General features: G+C 43.5%; 2 protein-coding genes across 8 annotated transcripts in view; both read right to left on the bottom strand.

The window, feature by feature from the left end:
• LOC106613192 (E3 ubiquitin-protein ligase MARCHF8) overlaps positions 1-19,778 on the bottom strand; it is a 124,006-nt gene that overhangs the window by 8,398 nt on the left and 95,830 nt on the right. For all 7 annotated transcript variants that reach the window (XM_014215216.2, XM_014215225.2, XM_014215247.2 and 4 more), the window contains 2 exons: positions 18,125-18,175; positions 5,452-5,531 (listed from right to left, as the gene is read on the bottom strand). In XM_014215216.2, the coding sequence (XP_014070691.1) occupies positions 5,452-5,531; positions 18,125-18,175 (131 nt within the window). The remainder of the gene's footprint in view (positions 1-5,451; positions 5,532-18,124; positions 18,176-19,778) is intronic.
• LOC123743815 (uncharacterized) lies at positions 286-5,444 on the bottom strand. The gene has a single exon (XM_045722469.1). It carries the CDS (start codon positions 4,992-4,994, stop codon positions 3,828-3,830), a length of 1,167 nt encoding a protein of 388 aa, XP_045578425.1. The 5' UTR covers positions 4,995-5,444; the 3' UTR covers positions 286-3,827.

The following is a 19,778-nucleotide window of genomic DNA, read 5'->3' as shown; positions in this document are numbered from 1 at the left end:
ATGATATTCAGTCAGAATAAAATAACAAAACGGAACAGAGCAGAAAAGAAGAAAGGAATGAACAGAGACTGAGAGCACAGCAGGGTTTAGAAATAAGTTTGTCAAAAGAGTGCCTCCTGTCTGATCATAACCATGAGGTGAATCACACACACACACACACACACACACACACACACACACACACACACACACACACACACACACACACACACACACACACACACACACACACACACACACACACACACACACACACCCACACCCACCCACCCACCCACCCACCCAACTTGGTTAAGGGGGGAGGTGAGTGTAGCGAGTCAGGTAAGAGGATAATGAGTTTGATCTGCCCAAAGCCTCACAAGATTAAACAACAACATGAACAAAGGAGGAGTCGAGGAGGAGGAAGATGGAGCGGGATGGAGGGATAAAGAAGAGGTAGTGTTTATTGCTGGGGTAGGTTGTTGTGGTGTGTTTGTATGCAGCTCTGCAAAGCACTGAGAAAAACAAATTGATTCCCTCAATCCGTCTCACTAATTTAGAACAGTTAACGAGAGATTATAATCAACACGTACCACACCAGACTGAGTCCATAATGGTATTCATAAAGTATGTGTACTAGTATTCAGATGTGTGAGACAGTGCTTTACCAGACGACTGTGAGCTGTTCCTAAGCTCTCTGTTGATTGGCAAATAAATTGGCTGTATTGGTGTACATTTTATGCACTGCTGGCTTGCTGGGAATATTACAGAAACAGGGATTAAATTTGCCTTGCTCCGTCAGCCAGAAGACGTCTTGTTGAGCAGAGATAGTGAGATGGCAGGTGCCAGAGAGTATCTCGACATGGAACGCATTCAAATGCCAGCGGGAAACACGGGTTAAAATGATGATGGAAACAGGATGATAGAGAAACAAAGATAACTTCATTATAACGTCTGTGTATTCCTGCAGAGATGTAGGATCTTCATTTGACCTACATTGTCACAGCAAAATAATCTTGCAGTAACAGGATTTTAACGTTTAGTTTAACGTTGCTTGATCAGTGGTTAGGCTATTACAGTAGATGGCTTAAAGTATACATGGAAAGTGCAATACTGTCAAAATAATCTAATGTTAGTGTAGGTTTTCAGTGAATTTATGGAAATCAAGAAGCTCGTCTGCATTTCCTCATCTGAAAATTCTCAGCAACAAAATTCTGTCTCTCCAACTCCCACTGTACTGATATCTCTTGCAACACATTTGTGCTGGCTCGATTTCTGATCATTTCCTCTTGTTCAGGTCAACTTGAACTAGGGAGAGCCACTCCAATAATGTGTCAGAAAGACTGTTTTATTAGGTTAGCAGCCAGGACAGAACAGAACAGAGCAGACAAAATAGGAAGGATTTGGATAAGTGGTGATCTCAGTCCATCAGGGTTGGGTGTCAATTCCATTTAAATTCCTGTCAATTCAGGAAGTACACTGAAATTCCAATTCTCTTCAATGCTTTTCAATTAGGAAAATGTGTAATTGGAATTTGGTTTACTTTCTGAATTGCCTGGAATTAAATTAGAATTGTCTCAACCCTGAAGTCCATGTGTGCGTCCCAAATGGCACCCTATTCCCTTTATAGTGCACTACTTTTGACCAGGGTGCATAGGCCCATATAAAGGGAACAGGGTCCAATTAAAGCTCCTTGGGCTCCCGAGTGGCGCAGAGGTCTAAGGCACTGCATCTCAGTGCTAGAGGCGTCACTACAGAAACCCTGGTTCGAATCCAGGCTGTATCACAACCAGCAGTGATTGGGAGTCCCATAGGGCGGCACACAATTGGCCCAGCATCGTCCGGGTTTGGCCGGTGTAGGCCATCATTGTAAATAAGAATTTGTTCTTAACTGACTTGCCTAGTTAAATAAAGGTTATTTAACCACTGACACTACAGGAAGTACAGAGCAGTGGCAGTCGGTAAAATTTAAGATGAGGGAGAACAATATTTTTTTTTATGAGCATGGCCTTATTTCTATTACAGCATATTGGATGACTGTCATTCATATTCCATTCACCCAGTTCAATGTAACATTGATAGGTTTAGGCTATTACATGATACTCACATTTTCCCTGTACCCATCATGAGGTTGCTACACCCTAACCTGGCCTATGAATGAACGTTTACAGGTCAAGCGAAAAATTTGAGTAATCAAGGTGGCAGACAGTGACACATTCAATACCACCTTGCACACTCTTGCCTTCATCTATCAGTTGCAAACAAGAGTTTTTATTGGACAAATTCAGGTATGTTTATCCCCGTTTCTTTCCGTTTTCTTTCGTTTAAGAAATGTTTTTCAACAGAATCGGCGGAATGAATACACCCCTGATCACATGCAGACACAGTTCACTTTCTTAGCAGCCACATACAAACAGCAGATCATTTTTGCTCATTGTATAATTCCTTATCGCATCTACGCGCTCTTCTCCTCTCACCTTTTCACTTCAATTGTGGACTTAAGTGCACAACACATCAGTTGTCTGTGACCAGGCGAAACAACCTTTCCAGACCAAACCTTCAAATCATTACCGCTACACACAGCCTACATCCTTGTCAGCATATTAGCTCACATCATAGTCAACATAGCTACTAGTGAACCCACTACAATCATGCAGTGCGGTGTACATTCAGCAATCAGTTTAGCAGTTACATCGGCGGGCCTCGGTGAAAATAAATTCATAAAACCAAAAGCTTACCTTGATTTGGAAGAGGTTCCAGCGTTGGATAGCCATAGCCAGCTAGCTAACATAGCATCCTCCACTGTTTGAGCCTGGTGTTTGAGTAGGCTAAACTAGCTAGCTGCATTCGCTAGCTAAGTGAATATACAACAAAATATAGCTAGCCCGCTTTCACTCCATCTCTCTAGCTTCTCCTTCATTTTTAAAGAAATGAATTTGTTCAAAACTGCTCAACTACTGTCTTTCTCTCTCTTTGAGTCAACTACTCACCACATTTTATGCACTGCAATGCTAGCTAGCTGTAGCTTATGCTTTCAGTACTAGATTCATTCTCTGATCCTTTGATTGGGTGGACAACAGTTCATGCTGCAAGAGCTCTGATAGATTTCCGGAGGACGTCCTCCAACCTATGGAAGGGGGGTGAGTACCATGAGCCTCCTAGGTTTTGTATTGAAGTCCATGTACCCAGAGGAGGACTGAAACTAGCTGTCCTCCAGCTACACCATAGTGCTACACTACAGAGTGTGGTTGAGGCTACTGTAGATCTTCATTTCAAAACAGTGTGTTTTAATAAATTATTTGGTGACACGTGAATGAATATATTTAGTATAGTGTTATATAAAAAGGATAACGTTTTTAATGTTTCACAATTTTTATTAAATTCACTGAGGAGGATGGTTCTCCCCTTCCTCCTCTGAGGAGCCTCCACTGGTACAGAGGAGGAGTGATAAATCAGAACACCTTCATCCAAAAGCACTTGCTCCCTCTCGCCCTTTCTTTTTGTCATTCTCTCTCCTCTGTCTGTGTCTCTCCCCCCCGCCACCACCACGCCTGCTGTCCCTGTGGATAACCAGCAAGCTAATTATTTAAATTCTATTTTTCAATTTAAAAATAAAATACACCCACGCAAGCATACTTGGAGAGTAGACCACAGTGTGACTGACCATTCCATTCCAGCTAGTCCTGATCGCACAGTCACTACCACTTCACAGGAGGGATGGGCAGGGCTCTACCACGTCATATCACAGGAGGCGTAGGCAGGATCCAGCCATGGAATTCTATGTGTCTCTACCACATCACAGCACGGGGGTGAGCAGGAGGAGTTTACCACTTCACAGCACAGGGGGGTCACAATCCAGGAATCACCCACCTGCAGCAGTCTCCGGACAGCGAAGAGGGTGAGAGCGGGCCTGGCGTGAGAGGCCCCATTTTGTCAGAATGGGCAGGTGACGAACACTGGTCTAGAATTGAAAAACGGTCCAGATCGCTGTCTTCGTCCATGTAGCAAAGGGGGGCTGCCCCAAGCAGACCCAAATCCCCGCTTCTGGCACTTCCTGGGGCTCCAGCCCCTGTCCAAGTTCCGGTCCTTCCTTGGGGGATCTCAAACACATCGTCATCCCCCAGGAGGCCCTCTGTTCCCCCCAGGGGAGGCTCATTGCCCCCCATTAGGGTGCTGGAGGATTTGGTGACGTGGAGGCGGGAGGCATAGCTACCCAGCTCAGAACACTGCAGACTGGCAGAGGTAGAGGAGCGAGAGAAGGGGAGGAAGAGGCGGAGGAGTTTGGAGCTGGGCGGGTGGAGGTGGGAGTCAGGAGGTGGTGGTGGAGGAGGAGGGACGTCGGAAGAGTGAGGTTGGAGGCAGTGTTCGTGGGTGAGGTACTTGTAGTTGTTGGTGAATGAGGGAACAAGGTGAGTGTGTGTGCGGGTGAGTGTGTGCGTGGGGAAGGGAGGATGGTTCGAGGCCTGGTGTGGGAGTGTGGCTGCTTTGCTGTTGAACATCTTGGACTTCTGGTCCGTGTTGGGTTGTTTAGGTTTTACATCCAGCTCTCCTTCAGAACAGGTCCGGTCTATGAAGTGCAGTCCGCTACAGAGGCTGTCCATTCGCTGGCCCACATCGTTCAGAGAGTGAGAGAACTTCAGCGTCCCGTTGACGGTGGAGGGGCGGAGCAACGAGAGCCATTCCGTCCTGAAGGAGAGCCTGCCCCGGCCTTTGGAGGGCTTGAAGGCTGGGGGGGTGTCCTGGCAGAGTGTTGTCACAGAGATGCCCCCTCCTGACCCCTGAGAGGTTTTGCTGTTGGAGTTCATCAGAACCACGGTGGTCTGCAAAGGCTTCTCGGAGCCCTGGTCTGGAGATGTGGCGATAGGGCTGTGTGTGAGGGACCGGAGGGATGGAGGTTGGAGGAGGGGAGAAAGGAAGGGATGGTCGGGCAGACGATAGCAGAAAACCAGTACAGGAGAGAAGGAGAGATGGGTAGAAAAAATATATATGAAATGAAACAAAAGGCCAGCATGCATTCAAACAAAAAAGATGGAGAGTTAAATCAGGGAAGCTCCCTCCCTGACCTTGCACAAAGGGGTTGGCATGAAGCAGAACACCATTTCTGGACAATAACGTATTATTCTTCAGTACAGTGTAGTACTCCTCACTGCCATATCTAGCTCCCATCTATTCTGTTTAGCATCAGACAACACCATCTGTAACCCATCTGGCACCTTGCTTTCACCCTACATACAATCAACTAAACATGGGACTGCTAAGATCCAGAGCCAAGCATTACCCTCAGCAGCCCAAAGCATTTGAAGGATGTACACCAGCAGATGTCATGGTTGGAGAGTTAAAGGTCAGGGGTTCAGGGGTTAGAGTTTAAAGGTTATTGTTTAAAGGTGTGTGTACAGTACCTGCAGATGTCATGGTTGGAGAGTTAAAGGTCAGGGGTTCAGGGGTTAGAGTTTAAAGGTGTGTGTACAGTACCTGCAGATGTCCTGGTTGGAGGGGGTGACCGATGACCGTGAAAAGCTGCAGGGGACGTTGACGGAGGTGGGACTCCCCGCCTGAGGAAGAGAGAGAGAGAAACACAAATATAATTCTGATTAGTCTCATCGGCATCACTAGAAAAATACATTGGGCTTAATTTACAGTAAAGAGAAAGAGCTGGCCTCCGATTAGCTCTGTATCTTCCTCAGATAGCAAGCCGTTAGCTAGCTAGCAAGGGTATTTTTTGAGACTGCCAATGGAAATATCTCCAATGTTAGATAACTAGCAAATAGCTGATGGAGAACTTCATCCAGTCTACATGACTACACTTCCACAGAATGCATCATAAACATGGCATGTACTGACGCACAGCGTGATGAAAACAACAACCACACTGACAGAGTCCAGGAGATAAAATGGATTCAGAGCTGTCAAGAGTGCCGACCAAACTCATACAAATATACACAGTACAGCTGGCTGTTAGTTCACATTACATTACCACTAGCTGGCATCTGACGGAATTATTTAAAACGGCAAAACATTTGAAAAAAAACAACTGGAAAACCAGTTTCAAAACTTAACTACTTCTGCAGATACTTGTATTTTCAGTTGGTCGGTTTATTAATTGTCTGTTAATTTAAAGGTTGAACATGAAAGTGTTAAAACATTTTCCATAGACTCTATGAAGTACTTCAATACTGCCACGCGAGCCTGGATTTCAAACGATCATGGTCATGGCGTGAATAAGCTCTATACCTCATTAAAACACTCATTAGCAGCACTGGTGTGGTAGTAACAAATGGGATCAGAAATCCTTTTGTCTATAACCTTGGTGTAGCCTTTACTCAGTGGTAGTAGGGGTGTGTTGTTATATTATGTGTCCCGGTACATCTGGTGTAGAGAATAGAAGCTCTGCAATCAGAGGCGGCAGGTAGCCTAGTGGTTTGAGCGTCGGGCTAGTAACCGAAAGGTTGCTGGATCGAATCCCAGAGCTAACAAGGTAAAAATCTGTCGTTCTGCCCCTGAACAGGGCAGTTAACCCACTGTTCCCCCGGTCATTGTAAATAAGAATTTGTTCTTAACTGACTTGCCTAGTTAAAAAAAGGTTACATTTAATAAATAAACAAAATCAGAAGCCTCCCAGGCTACAGGCACTACTATACACCACCAACTAATTACCTATTGACTACATCTGTAACTAAAGGGCAATTTATAGCTCAGGGGTTGGATGAGATCAATAAATTATTCAATGAATTCAACTCTGCCTTCACCTTCTCTCTCTCTATGTCAATTCAAGGGCTTTTACTTGCCAAAGCAAGTGGAGTGCATAATGAACAGTAAACATTACACTCACAGTTCCAACAGAATAAAGACATTTCAAATGTCATATTATGTCTATATACAGTGTTGTAACAATGTGCAAATAGTGAAAGTACAAAAGGGAAAATAAATAAACATAAATATGGGTTGTATTTACAATGGTGTTTGTTCTTCAGTGGTTGCCCTATTCTTCTGGAAACAGGTCACAAATCTTGCTGCTGTGATGGCTGTGATGGCACACAGTAGATATGGGAGATAAAGAATTTGAAAACAACCGCAATTTTGATTTTGGGTCTGTGTAATCTGAGGGAAATATGTGTCTCTAATATGGTCATACATTTGGAAGGAGGTCAGGAAGGGCAGCTCAGTTTCCACCTAATTTTGTGGGCAGTGTGCATATAGCCTGTCTTCTCTTGTGAGCCAGGTCTGCCTTTCTCAACAGCACCTTGCTATGCTCACTGAGTCTGTACATAGTCAAAGCATTCCTTAAGTTTGGGTCAGACACAGTGGTCAGATATTATGCCACTGCGTACTCTCTGTTTAGGGACAAGGAGCATTCTAGTTTGCTCTGTTTGTTATTTCTTTAAAATGAGTCAGGTAATTATCTTTTTGTTTTCTCATGATTAGGTTGAGTCTAATCGTGTTGCTGTCCCGGGTCCTGTTTGCGAACAGAGCCCCAGGACCAGCTTGCTTAGGGGACTCAGCGTCTCTCTCTCTCTCTCTCTCTCTCTCTCTCTCTCTCTCTCTCTCTCTCTCTCTCTCTCTCTCTCTCTCTCTCTCTCTCTCTCTCTCTCTCTCTCTCTCTCTCTCTCTCTCTCTCTCTCTCTCTCTCTCTCTCTCTCTCTCTCTCTCTCTCTCTCTCTCTCTCTCTCTCTCTCTCTCTCTCTCTCTCTCTCTCTCTCTCTCTCTCTCTCTCTCTCTCTCTCTCTCTCTCTCTCTCTCTCTCTCTCTCTCTCACACACACACACACACACACACACACACACACACACACACACGAAGAAAAATAACCGCATGTAGGGGTGTGAGGATCAAAACAGAGGAGCTGTCTTTAAAATCAATCAGACGAGACAATATTTAACTGTGGAAGTAGAACATTTACATAGTGTGTTATTACACACCAGCAAGACTGGGAAAATGAGGAAGGTACTGTGTTATCTATATAACACTCAGATATACTGGCTATAATCGCACCGGAAGTGATGGTTGCCGTTTTATGGGTTCGTAACCAACTGTGCTATTTTGTACGTTTTTTTCTCATTGTTTCTAACTAATTTTGCACATAATGTTGCTGCTACCGTCTCTTATGACCAAAAAGAACTGGACCACCTACGAACTGGACAATTTTTGTTTATTTAACCTGTTGGGTCTAGGGGGCAGCATTTGCACGTCTGGATAAAAAAAATGTACCCGATTTAATCTGGTTACTAATCCTACCCAGTAACTAGAATATGCATATACTTATTATATATGGATAGAAAACACTCTAAAGTTTCCAAAACTGTTTGAATGGTGTCTGTGAGTATAACAGAACTCATTTGGCAGGCAAAACCCTGAGACATTTTCTGACAGGAAGTGGATACCTGATGTGTTGTATTGACTTTAAACCTATCCCATTGAAAAACACAGGGGTTTAGGAATATTTTGGCACTTCCTATTGCTTCCACTAGATGTCACCAGCCTTTACAAAGTGTTTTGAGTCTTCTGGAGGGAGATCTGACCGAACAAGAGCCATGGAACGTTGATGTCCCATTAGCGACACCTGGCTGGCGCTAGTTCATGTTGGGTACCCTCGTTCCAATACGTTATAAAAGAGTATGCATTCGTCCACCTTGAATATTATTCATGTTCTGGTTAAAAAGGCCCTAATGATTTATGCTATACAACGTTTGACATGTTTGAACGAACGGAAATATATTTTTTCCCCTCGTTCATGACGAGAAGTCCGGCTGGCTTACATCATGTGCTAACGAGACGGAGATTTTTGGACATAAATGATGAGCTTTTTTGAACAAAACTACATTCGTTATGGACCTGTGATACCTGGAAGTGACATCTGATGAAGAGAATCAAAGGTAATGGATTATTTACATAGTATTTTCGATTTTAGATCTCCCCAACATGACGTCTAGTCTGTATCGCAACGCGTATTTTTCTGGGCGCAGTGCTCAGATTATTGCAAAGTGTGATTTCCCAGTAAGGTTATTTTTAAATCTGGCAAGTTGATTGCGTTCAAGAGATGTAAATCTATAATTCTTTAAATGACAATATAATATTTTACCAATGTTTTCTAATTTAAATTATTTAATTTGTTACGCTGACTTGACTGCCGGTTATTGGAGGGAAACGATTTCCTCAACATCAATGCCATAGTAAAACGCTGTTTTTGGATATAAATATGAACTTGATAGAACTAAAAATGCATGCATTGTCTAACATAATGTCCTAGGAGTGTCATCTGATGGAGATTGTAAAAGGTTAGTGCATAATTTTAGCTGGTTTTATGGTTTTGGTGACCCTGTCTTTGACTTGACAAAACATTACACACAACTCTTGTAAATGTACTGTCCTAACATACTCTAAATTTATGCTTTCGCCGTAAAACCTTTTTGAAATCGTAAAACGTGGTTAGATTAAGGAGATGTTTATCTTTCAAATGGTGTAAAATAGTTGTATTTTTGAAAAATTTGAATTTTGACATTTATTTGGATTCAAATTTGCCGCTCTTGAAATGCACCTGCTGTTGATGGAGTGCACCACGGGTGGCACGCTAGCGTCCCACCTAGCCCCAAGAGGTTAATGAGTCTGACGCGAAGGATATACTGCTTTGTCGAGACAAGGCCCAAATCCCCATTAAATCCCCGACAAGTAGGTAAACCACCGCTACCCTCTGTATTATTGGCCAACGTGCAATCATTGGAAAACAAATTGGACGATCTAAGATTAAGACTATCCTACCAACGGGACATTAAAAACTGTAATATTTTATGTTTCACCGGCTAAACAACGATAAGGATAATATAGAGCTGGCTGGCTTCTCCGTGTTTCAGCAGGACATAGCAGCTATGTCTGGTAAGACGAGGGGTGGGGGTGTGTGTCTATTTGTCAATAACTGCTGGTGCGCAATGTCTAATATTAAAGAAGTCTCAAAGTATTGCTCGCCTGAGGTAGAATACCTCATGATAAGCTGTAGACCACAATATCTATGTTATTGGTAGTCGTCTATTTACCACCACGAACCGATGCTGGCACTAAGACCCCAACCAACGAGCTGTGTAAGGCCATAAGCAAACAAGAAAATGCTCATCCAGAAGTGGTGCTCCAAGTGGCCGGGGACTTTAATGCAGACAAACAAAAATTTGTTTTACCTCATTTCTACCAGCATGTCAAGTGTGCAACCAGAGGAAAAACTCTAAACCACCTTTGCTCCACACACGGAGATGCATACAAATCTCTCCCTCGCCCTCCATTTGGCAAATCTGACCAATCCTTCTGATTCCTGCTTACAATCACTGAAAAAACTAAAGCAGGAAGTACCAGTGACTCACTCAATACGGAAGTGGTCAGATGACGCGGATGCTACGCTACAGGACTGTTTTGCAAGCCCAGACTGGAATATGTTCCGGGATTCATCCAATGGCATTGAGGAGTATACTACCTCAGTCACTGGCTTCATCAATAAGTGCATTGACGACGTCGTCCCCACATTGACCATACGTACATATTCCAACCAGAAGCCATGGATTACAGGCAACATCCACACGAGTTAACGGCAAGATCTACTGCTTTCAAGGAGCAGGACACTAATCTGGACGCTTATAGAAATCCTGCTATGCCCTCAGACGAACCATCAAACAGGTAAAGCGTCAATACATGACTAAGATTGAATCCTACTACACCTGCTCTGATGCTTGTCAGATGTGGCAGGGCTGGAAAACTATTACAGACTACAAAGAGAAACCCAGCCGCGAGCTGCCCATTGACGAGAGCCTACCAGACGAGCTAAATGCCATTTATGCTCGCTTCGAGGCAAGCAATACAGAAGCATGCATGAGAGCACCAGCTGTTCCGGGCAACTGTGTTATCACTCTCTCCGTAGCCGATGTGAGCAAGACCTTTAAACAGGTCAACATTCACAAAGCCGTGGCGCCAGGACGTGTATTCAAAGCATGCGTGGACCAACTGGCAAGTGTCTAGACCCACTCCAATTCGCATACCACCCCAACAGATTCACAGATGACGCAATCTCAATCGCATTCCAAACTGCCCTTTCCCACCTGGACAAAAGGAACACCTATGTTAGAATGCATCTCAGAGTTCAACACCATAGTACCCACAAAGCTCATCACTAAGCTAAGGACCCTGGGACTAAACACCTCCCTCTGCAACTGGATCCTGGACTGCCTGACGGACCACCCCCAGGTGGTAAGGGTAGGCAACAACACATCTGCCACGCGGATCCTCAACACTGGGGCCCCACAGGGGTGCGTCCCTACCTGTACTCCCTGTTCACCCACAACTGCATGGCCAAGCACAACTCCAATACCATCATTAAGTTCGCTGACGACACAACAGTGGTAGGCCTGATCACCGAGACAGCCTATAGGGACAACAACCACTCCCTCAATGTGCCAGGATAACAACCTCTCCCTCAATGTGAGCAAGACAATGGAGCTGATCGTGGACTACAGGAAAAGGAGGGCCGAACAGGCCCCCATTAACATCGACGGGGCTGAAGTGGAGCGGGTTGAGAGTTTCAAGTTCCTTGGTGTCCACATCACCAACAAACTATCATGGTCCAAACACACCAAGACAGTCGTGAAGAGGGCACGACAAAGCCTATTCCCCCTCAGGAAACTAAAGATTTGGCATGGGTATGGAGATCCTCAAAAGGTTCTACAGCTGCAACTTCGAGAGCATCCTGACTGGTTGCATCACTGCCTGGTACGGCAATTGCTCGGCCTCCAAACGCACGGCACTACAGAGGATAGTGCGTACGGCCCGGTACATCACTGGGGCTAAGCTGCCTGCCATCAAGGACCTCTACACCAGGTGGTGTCAGAGGAAGGCCCTAGAAATTGTCAAAGACCCCAGCCACCCCAGACATAGACTGTTCTCGCTACTACCGCATGGCAAGCGGTACCGGAGTGCCAAGTCTAGGACAAAAAGGCTCAACAGTTTTTACCCCCAAGCCATAAGACTCCTGAACAGGTAATCAAATGGCTACCCGGACTATTTGCATTGTGTGCCCCACCAACCCCTCTTTTTACACTGCTGTTACTCTCTGTTTATCATATATGCATAGTCACTTTAACTATACATTCATGTACATACTACCTCAATTGGGCCGACCAACCAGTGCTCCCGCACATTGGCTAACCGGGCTATCTGCATTGTGTCCCGCCACCAACCACCCGCCAAACCCCTCTTTTATGCTACTTCTACTTTCTGTTCATCATATATGCATAGTCACTTTAACCGTATCTACATGTACATACTACCTCAATCAACCTGACTAACCGGTGTCTGTATGTAGCCTCGCTACTGTATATAGCCTCGCTACTGTATATAGCCTGTCTTTTTACTGTTGTTTTATTTCTTTACTTATCTATTGTTCACCTAATACCTTTTTGTACTATTGGTTAGAGCCTGTAAGTAAGCATTTCACTGTAATACCTGTTGTATTCAGCGCACGTGAGAAATAAACTTCTGATTTGATTCTATAAAAGGTAAATCCAATCATTGTGTCTGCCAATCTGAATGACTACAACCTCAGATCTGAATGGTACAGGCATTAATGATCATCGGCTATACATTTTACTAACATTTATGCAATATACTTTTTACTTATCTATCCATTATCACCAGAACGTCTGCATGAAGCGGGTGATGAAACAAACAGAAAACTAAAAAGCTTCTTTCCAAAGCGACTTAAAGTACAATGAATGCATACATTTTTCAGAAATGAACCCACAGTCGTGGCATTGGCAAGTTCTAACAGAGCCTGTTAATGTGTGTCAGAATGTACACATAATTTACCATTCCTGTCATTCTCCTCATACCTCAAACACATCTCTATCCAACTCTTTGCCCTTCTCTGTTTGCACAGCCAACATTTCCTTGTTCTTTAAATTTAATTTCCCTTTAGGTATTTCACCTCAGTGAACAAAATGATGGTATGAGTCTTACTGAGGCCAAAGACCAAAGCAAATAACTCAGGCTTGGAGAGACCAAGTAAAGGCAGACTCTATCCAACCTAGTAACCATGATAATGACACTTACCGCAATAACAACTAGAAGTAGGCACTGTGACCTACTGAGACCAGATTCTAATAAAAAAAACGTATTCTACTGCCAATATGGGGCTCCCGAGTGGCGCAGCAGTCTAAGGCACTGCATCTCAGTGCTAGAGGTGTCACTACAGACCCTGGTTCGATTCCAGGCTGTATCACAACCGGCCGTGATTGAGGGCGGTGCAAAATTCTCCCGGGTTAGGGTTTGGCCGGGGTAGGCAGTCATTGTAAAATAAGAATTTGTTTTCAACTGACTTGCAAGTTAAAAAAACTTTATATAAAGAATTAAAAGAGCGAGGAAATCAGAAGACGAGATGCAGATGGCCTATATCTGAGTTATGTTGGCAAGACTGTGGCAACTGTATAGCAGTACAAAGCAAATAGTATTTGGTCCCTTCCTCACAGTCTAACCAAGGTGAAGGAACTGAAGTAAAAGTGAATGTACATGAGGACTATTCAGCCACATAGGAACATGTAAGGTCAATAGAAAGTCCATTATAATTAAAATGTTTATGCAGTTGCATGTCAGTGCAAAATAAATAGTATACTGCAGTGCGCTCCAAAGCAATGGTCAGCTGTCAGCATTGGAGAGAGAACGAGAGACAGTGATGTAGGCCTAAACAGTAGCAAACTGCTGCAAACCATAGCCACGGGAAGTAGCTATCAAAAACATTTTCCCACCAAATTTGTGCACTACGCCTTTATTACTCCTGTATGAATGGAGAAAATAGCCCCTATTCTCTGACTAACTCATATGGTCTCTGACTCCCCAGTAAACTACCCTGGAATGATAAGATGGTGTGTGCCATACTGATGTTGCCGCACACACACACACACACACACACACACACACACACACACACTGAATACTAAGAACTGCCTGCCTCACGCATGACACATGTTCATAAACACGCCTGAGTGCTCAGTCACACGCGCCATTGTGGGACTAAACGTGTCTGCCTGGATATAACCTTGTCCCAAGGCTATTGTGCACAGCGCATATACAGTGCCTTCAGAAGGTATTCACACCCCTCGACTTTTTCCACATTTTGTGTTACAAAGTGGGATTAAAATGGATTTAATTGTCATTTTTTTGTCAACGATCTACACAAATACTCTGTAATGCCAAAGTGGAAGAAAAATTCAATCATTTGTAAAAAAAAAATGTTTACAAAAATAAAACACTAATATAGCTTGATTACATGAGTATCAACCCTCATAGTCAATACATGTTAGGATCACCTTTGGCAGCAATTACAGCTGTGTAATTACAGCTGAGTCTCTAAGAGCTTTGCACACCTGGATTGTATAATATTTGCACATTATTCTTTTTAAAATTCTTTAACGACCATTTTCAAGTCTTCCCATAGATTTTCAAGCCGATTTAAGTTACAACGGATACTAGGCAACTCAGGAACATTCAATGTCGTCTTGGTAAGCAACTCCAGTGAATATTTGGCCTTGTGTTTTAGGTTATTGTCCTGCTGAAAGGTAAATGTGTCTCCCAGTGTATGCTAGAAAGCAGACTGAATCAGGTTTTCCTCTAGGATTTTGCCTGTGCTTAGCTCTATTCCGTTTATTTTTATTATAAAAAACTCCATAGTCTTTGCCGATGACAAGAATAACCATAACAAGATGCAGCCACCACCATGCTTGAAAATATGAAGAGTGGTACTCAGTGATGTGTTTTGTTGGATTTGCCCCAAACATAACTCTTTGTATTCAGGACATAACGTTGATTTCTTTGCCACATTTTTTGCAGTTTTACTTTAGTGCCTTATTGCAAACAGGATGCATGTTTTTGCATATTTGTATTCAGTACAGGCTTCCTTCTTTGCACTCTTATCAATTAAGTTAGTATTACGGAGTAACTACAATGTCGTTGACACATCCTCAGTTTTTTTCCTATCACAGCCATTGAACTCTGCAACTGTTTTAAAGTCACCATTGGACTCATGGTGAAATCCCTGAAATCCCCGGTTTCCTTCCTCTCCAGCAACTGAGTTAGAAAGGAAGCCTGTATCTTTGTAGTGACTCTGTCTATTTATTTACCATCCAAGTGCAATTAATAACTTCACTTCAATTAATAACTAACCCTAACCCTAACCCATCTACCAATAGGTGCCCTTCTTTGTGAGGCATTATAAAATATCACTGGTCTTTGTGGTTGAATCTGTGTTTAAAATTCACTGCTCTGCTGAGGAACCTTACAGATGCTTGTATGTGTGGGGTACAGAGATAAGGTAGTCATTCAAAATATCATGTTAAACACTATTACTGGACACTGCACAGTGAGTCCATGCAACTTATTATGTGACTTAAGCCAATTTTTACTCCTGGACTTATTTAGACTTGCAATGAAAGGGGTTGAATACTTACTGACTCAGGACATTTCAGCTTTTTATTTTTGCAAAAAAAACAATTAAGCATCCCCAAACCATCACACCACCACCACCATGCTTGACCGTTGGTATGAGGTTCTTACTGTGGAATGTAGTGTTTGGTTTTCGCCAGGCATAATGGGACCAATGTCGTCCAAAAAGTGAAACTTTTGAATCATCTGTCCATAGAACATTCTTCCAATAGTCTTGATGATCATCCAGGTGCTTTTGGCAAAATTGAATCAACTTTTTGGATGACATGGGTCCCATTATGCCTGGCGAAAATCAAACACTGCATTCCACAATAAGAACCTCATACCAACGGTCAAGCACGGTGGTGGTGGTGTGATGGTGGGATGGTTTGGGGATGCTTTGCTGCCTCAGGACCTGGACGATGTGTCTTAATATAAGGAACCATGAATTCTGCTCTGTATCAGAGAATTCTACAGGAGAATGTCAGGCCGTCTGTGAGCTGAAGCTGAAGCACAGCTGGGTCATGGAGTAAGACAATGAACCAAAACACACAATCAAGCTACATGAAAGTGGCTAAAAAACAAAATATTTTCAGTTTTGAAATGGCCCAGTCAAAGTCCAGACCTAATCCCAATTGAGATGTTGTGGCAGGACTTGAAACGAGCAGTTCATGCTTGAAAACCCACAAATTACATAGAGTTAAAGCAGTTCTGCATGCAAGATTGGGCCAACATTTCCAAAGCATTTGGTTGCAGTCATTGCAGCTAAAGGTGGCACAACCAGTTACTGAGTGTAAGGGGGCAATAACGTTTTTACACAGGGGAATTGGGTGTTGCATAACTTTGTTAACTAAATAAATAAAATAAGTATACTTTTTTTTTGTTATTTGAAAACTCAGATTCCCTTTATCTAATATTAGGTTTTGGTTGAAGATCTGATAACATTCAGTACAAAAAATATGAACAATCTTTTCACAGCCCTGTGCATTTGCAAGTACACGTCTTCATGACAACAACATTCTCAGTAACCAAATAAAAACGTTTTACTTTGTACTTTAGTTGAATGCACTGAATAAGTGGCTCTGGATAAGTGTCTGCTAAATGAGCAAAATGTAAATGTAACAATTGCAACACACACTGGGTATTATTATTTTCCTTTTTGGGGGGGGCGGAGCTCATTAAGATAATGCCGACTCATGCCACCCGGCTCAACGGAGCACTGCCATGGCGACGAAGTGACCCTGACTATTAGCAGATGTAAAGGCTTTATCCCACTAAGAGGCTCACAGGCTGCTCAGGGGAACAGGACCAATCTGTCCCGGCAGAGAGAAGGGAGCGGGGGAGAGGGATAGTGGAGAGAGATAGAGAGATACGGAGGGTAGATCAAGAGAGGTATTGGGACTAGTATTGTTCCAATATAAGGAACAATCAGTGTAACACTTCCATATGAAATCAATGTGTTTCTTTAGATCAGTGCAGGTGAGTAACGAAGAGACAAGGAGAGGAAGCCACTGTAGACTATTGAGTTGCAGCCCTGATGTTTAAATGAGTGTCAATTGGGGCGGAAGAGGTGAGACTGGCTGCATTCCAAACACTTAAAATACACACCCTCTCCCCTCAGCCCTCAAATGAAGTGGACACTTCTGATGACGTATCATGACGTCTGACGAGTTGACACTTGCAGGGCGAGGGGCGAGGGAAGAATGAATTCATTTTAAATGGGCCGCTCTTGCCCGGAAATCCGTCACGCGTTCATCCCAAAGTTGTGTTTTCAGTCATCATGGAACTGTTGTGTGCCTTACATGCTCTACAGTCAATTATGATTGTATTTCATATCTTGGCTAGAAAACAACGCATCCACAGACATCGAATGTTAGCCATCCTACTACATCAGGTAAATTGAAAATTACAATGTATAAGTGTGATGTCAAGGAAAGTTGTGCGCAAGCTAACATTTCCAAAAGCTAACCAAACAAAAACATCATTACATTTATGTGTTTGAGCTGTCATGTGCATTAGTAGCACTATTTCTAACTTATTTACATTCGTTTTTACTTACACTTGTATGTTGACTTCTCCATATTAATGATGGTTTTAAGTTCTGGCAGACTTTTCTTAGCAGATGTACAATCATCGCAAATTGAATTATGGGGCATTTCAGGCTCCGGAGTGAACATAATTGTACACTCGCAAACTCGATCAAAAATGAGGGCTGATGGGCTTTCGTTGCCAACTTCCCTTGCTTGGCTAATCATTTGGCCCGATGACAAAGATGGCTGCGGGGATTCTCCCAAGGGCATAAGGCAAGGGTAAGTGGAGGAGGGTGCGTCTTTTATGAGTTTGAAACGCAGCCTGTGTGTTTGGAGACGTCTCTCTCAATAAATAACAACTGATCAGAGAGCTGTACCTCTGACTGTGGAAGTGACTGGCAGGTTAGGACCCCCTGGAAGTCTAGGCGTGACTCTCTTTCTCTACAGGATGTCTCCATTCTGTCCAACACCCTCTGTGTTATTTTCACTTTTCTATCTTTCTCTCTCGCTTTCTTTTATCTCTCTCTCTCTCTCGCTTTCTATCCCTCTCTCGTCAAAATAACTTTTTGGTAGCCCTCAGTTCTTTAATCCCCTCTTTCTCTCTTGGGTTGGCCTCTGGTAGGTACAGGTCTGTCATATACCATTCATCCTGTATGTTCCATCTCTGTCCTTACCTTGGAAATATTGCTGGACCTGCTGGCAGAATGCCCCAGGGGCTTCTCATTCTGAAAGAGAGGAACAGAAAGACAATATTAGACACATTTAGTCATTTTGAAACACAGACCACTGTAGCAGCAGATACTGTAAATCATATCAACATTTGACTGGGCCAATAACCGAAAGGTCGCTGGTTTGAATTCCCGCGCTGACTAGGTGAAAAATCTGTCCTTGAGCAAGGCACTTAACCCTAATTGCTCCAGTAAGTCGCTCGGGATGAGAGTGTCTGCTAAATGACTAAAATGTAAATGTAAAATACGTTCTATCTTTAACTGCGTTAGAAACATAAGAGACAACAAGGAGAATCTGTTAGAACTTTTGCAGTGATTACACATGATAACATATGGCTGGTAATGATTATTACATCTTTACAGCACTGCACACTTACCAGCTGTTTGGTTATGGACACAAAAGATTTTCGGAAGACAATGAAAACTAGTTGATAAACTTGTTTCATGCTGAAGAAACAGACACCAGACACCAGACACACACCAGCATCTACTTTATTTGTTGTAATTACTCTATCCCTTCCCTTGTGTGTCTAGCCTTCCATAGTTGCCATGGTGATGCTAGTGAGAGGTCTGTGTGTTTAGTCTCCATTCTCAGCCTTCCATCCCACCCTCTCTCTCTGTCTCTCCATGTATGTAAGTGTGTTAAGTCTCCATTCCACCCTCTCTCTCCATGTATGTCTGTGTGTTAAGTCTCCATTCTCTCCCTTCTACATTCCTCTCTCTCTCTCTGTGTTAAGTCTCCATTCCACCCTCTCTCTCTATGTATGTCTGTGTGTTAAGTCTCCATTCCTCTGTCTCTGTCCCTCTGTCCCTCTGTGTCTCTGTCCCTCTGTCCCTCTGTCTCTCTCTCTCTCTCTCTCTCTCTCTCTCTCTCTCTCTCTCTCTCTCTCTCTCTCTCTCTCTCTCTCTCTCTCTCTCTCTCTCTCTCTCTCTCTCTCTCTCTCTCTCTCTCTCTCTCTCTCTCTCTCTCTCTCTCTCTCTCTCTCTCTCTCTCTCTCTCTGTGTGTGTGTGTTAAGTCTCCATTCCACCCTCTCTCTCCATGTATGTCTGTGTGTTAAGTCTCCATTCCACCCTCTCTCTCTCTCTCTCTCTCCTCTCTCTCCATGTATGTCTGTGTGTTAAGTCTCCATTCCACTCTCTCTCCCATGTATGTCTGTGTGTTAAGTCTCCATTCCACCCTCTCTCTCTCTCTCTCTCTCTCTCTCTCTCTCTCTCCATGTATGTCTGTGTGTTAAGTCTCCATTCCACCCTCTCTCTCTCTACATGTATGTCTGTCATTGGCCGAACTTCAGCCTAAAGATACATAAGCAAGCAACAACACACACAAACACCAACTCCCCCACAAAAAACACCCACCCACAAACATGTATACAACACACACACACACAGTGTGATTAACGACTGAACTGTGAACTGGTGGTGTGCCAACATCACACTATTACTTATCTCAGAGGGAGGCAGGGGCCGTGAATGATCTGCTGTCAAATAGCAGATAAGCATACAACATACGCATGCACACTCACATGTGCGCACACACGCACACACACACTTCTGATAAACAGACCCTGATGAATCTACACACAGCACATGCATCTGAGA

Source organism: Salmo salar, chromosome ssa01 (assembly GCF_905237065.1).
Source record: "Salmo salar chromosome ssa01, Ssal_v3.1, whole genome shotgun sequence".
In the NCBI taxonomy this organism is placed as follows: Eukaryota; Metazoa; Chordata; class Actinopteri; order Salmoniformes; family Salmonidae; genus Salmo; species Salmo salar.
This window is presented reverse-complemented; position numbering and strand designations above follow the sequence as displayed.

Bases quoted from the DNA above. Each gene is read 5' to 3' on its own strand.
- LOC123743815 (XM_045722469.1), bottom strand. From the start codon at position 4,994: ATGCATGCTGGCCTTTTGTTTCATTTCATATATATTTTTTCTACCCAT.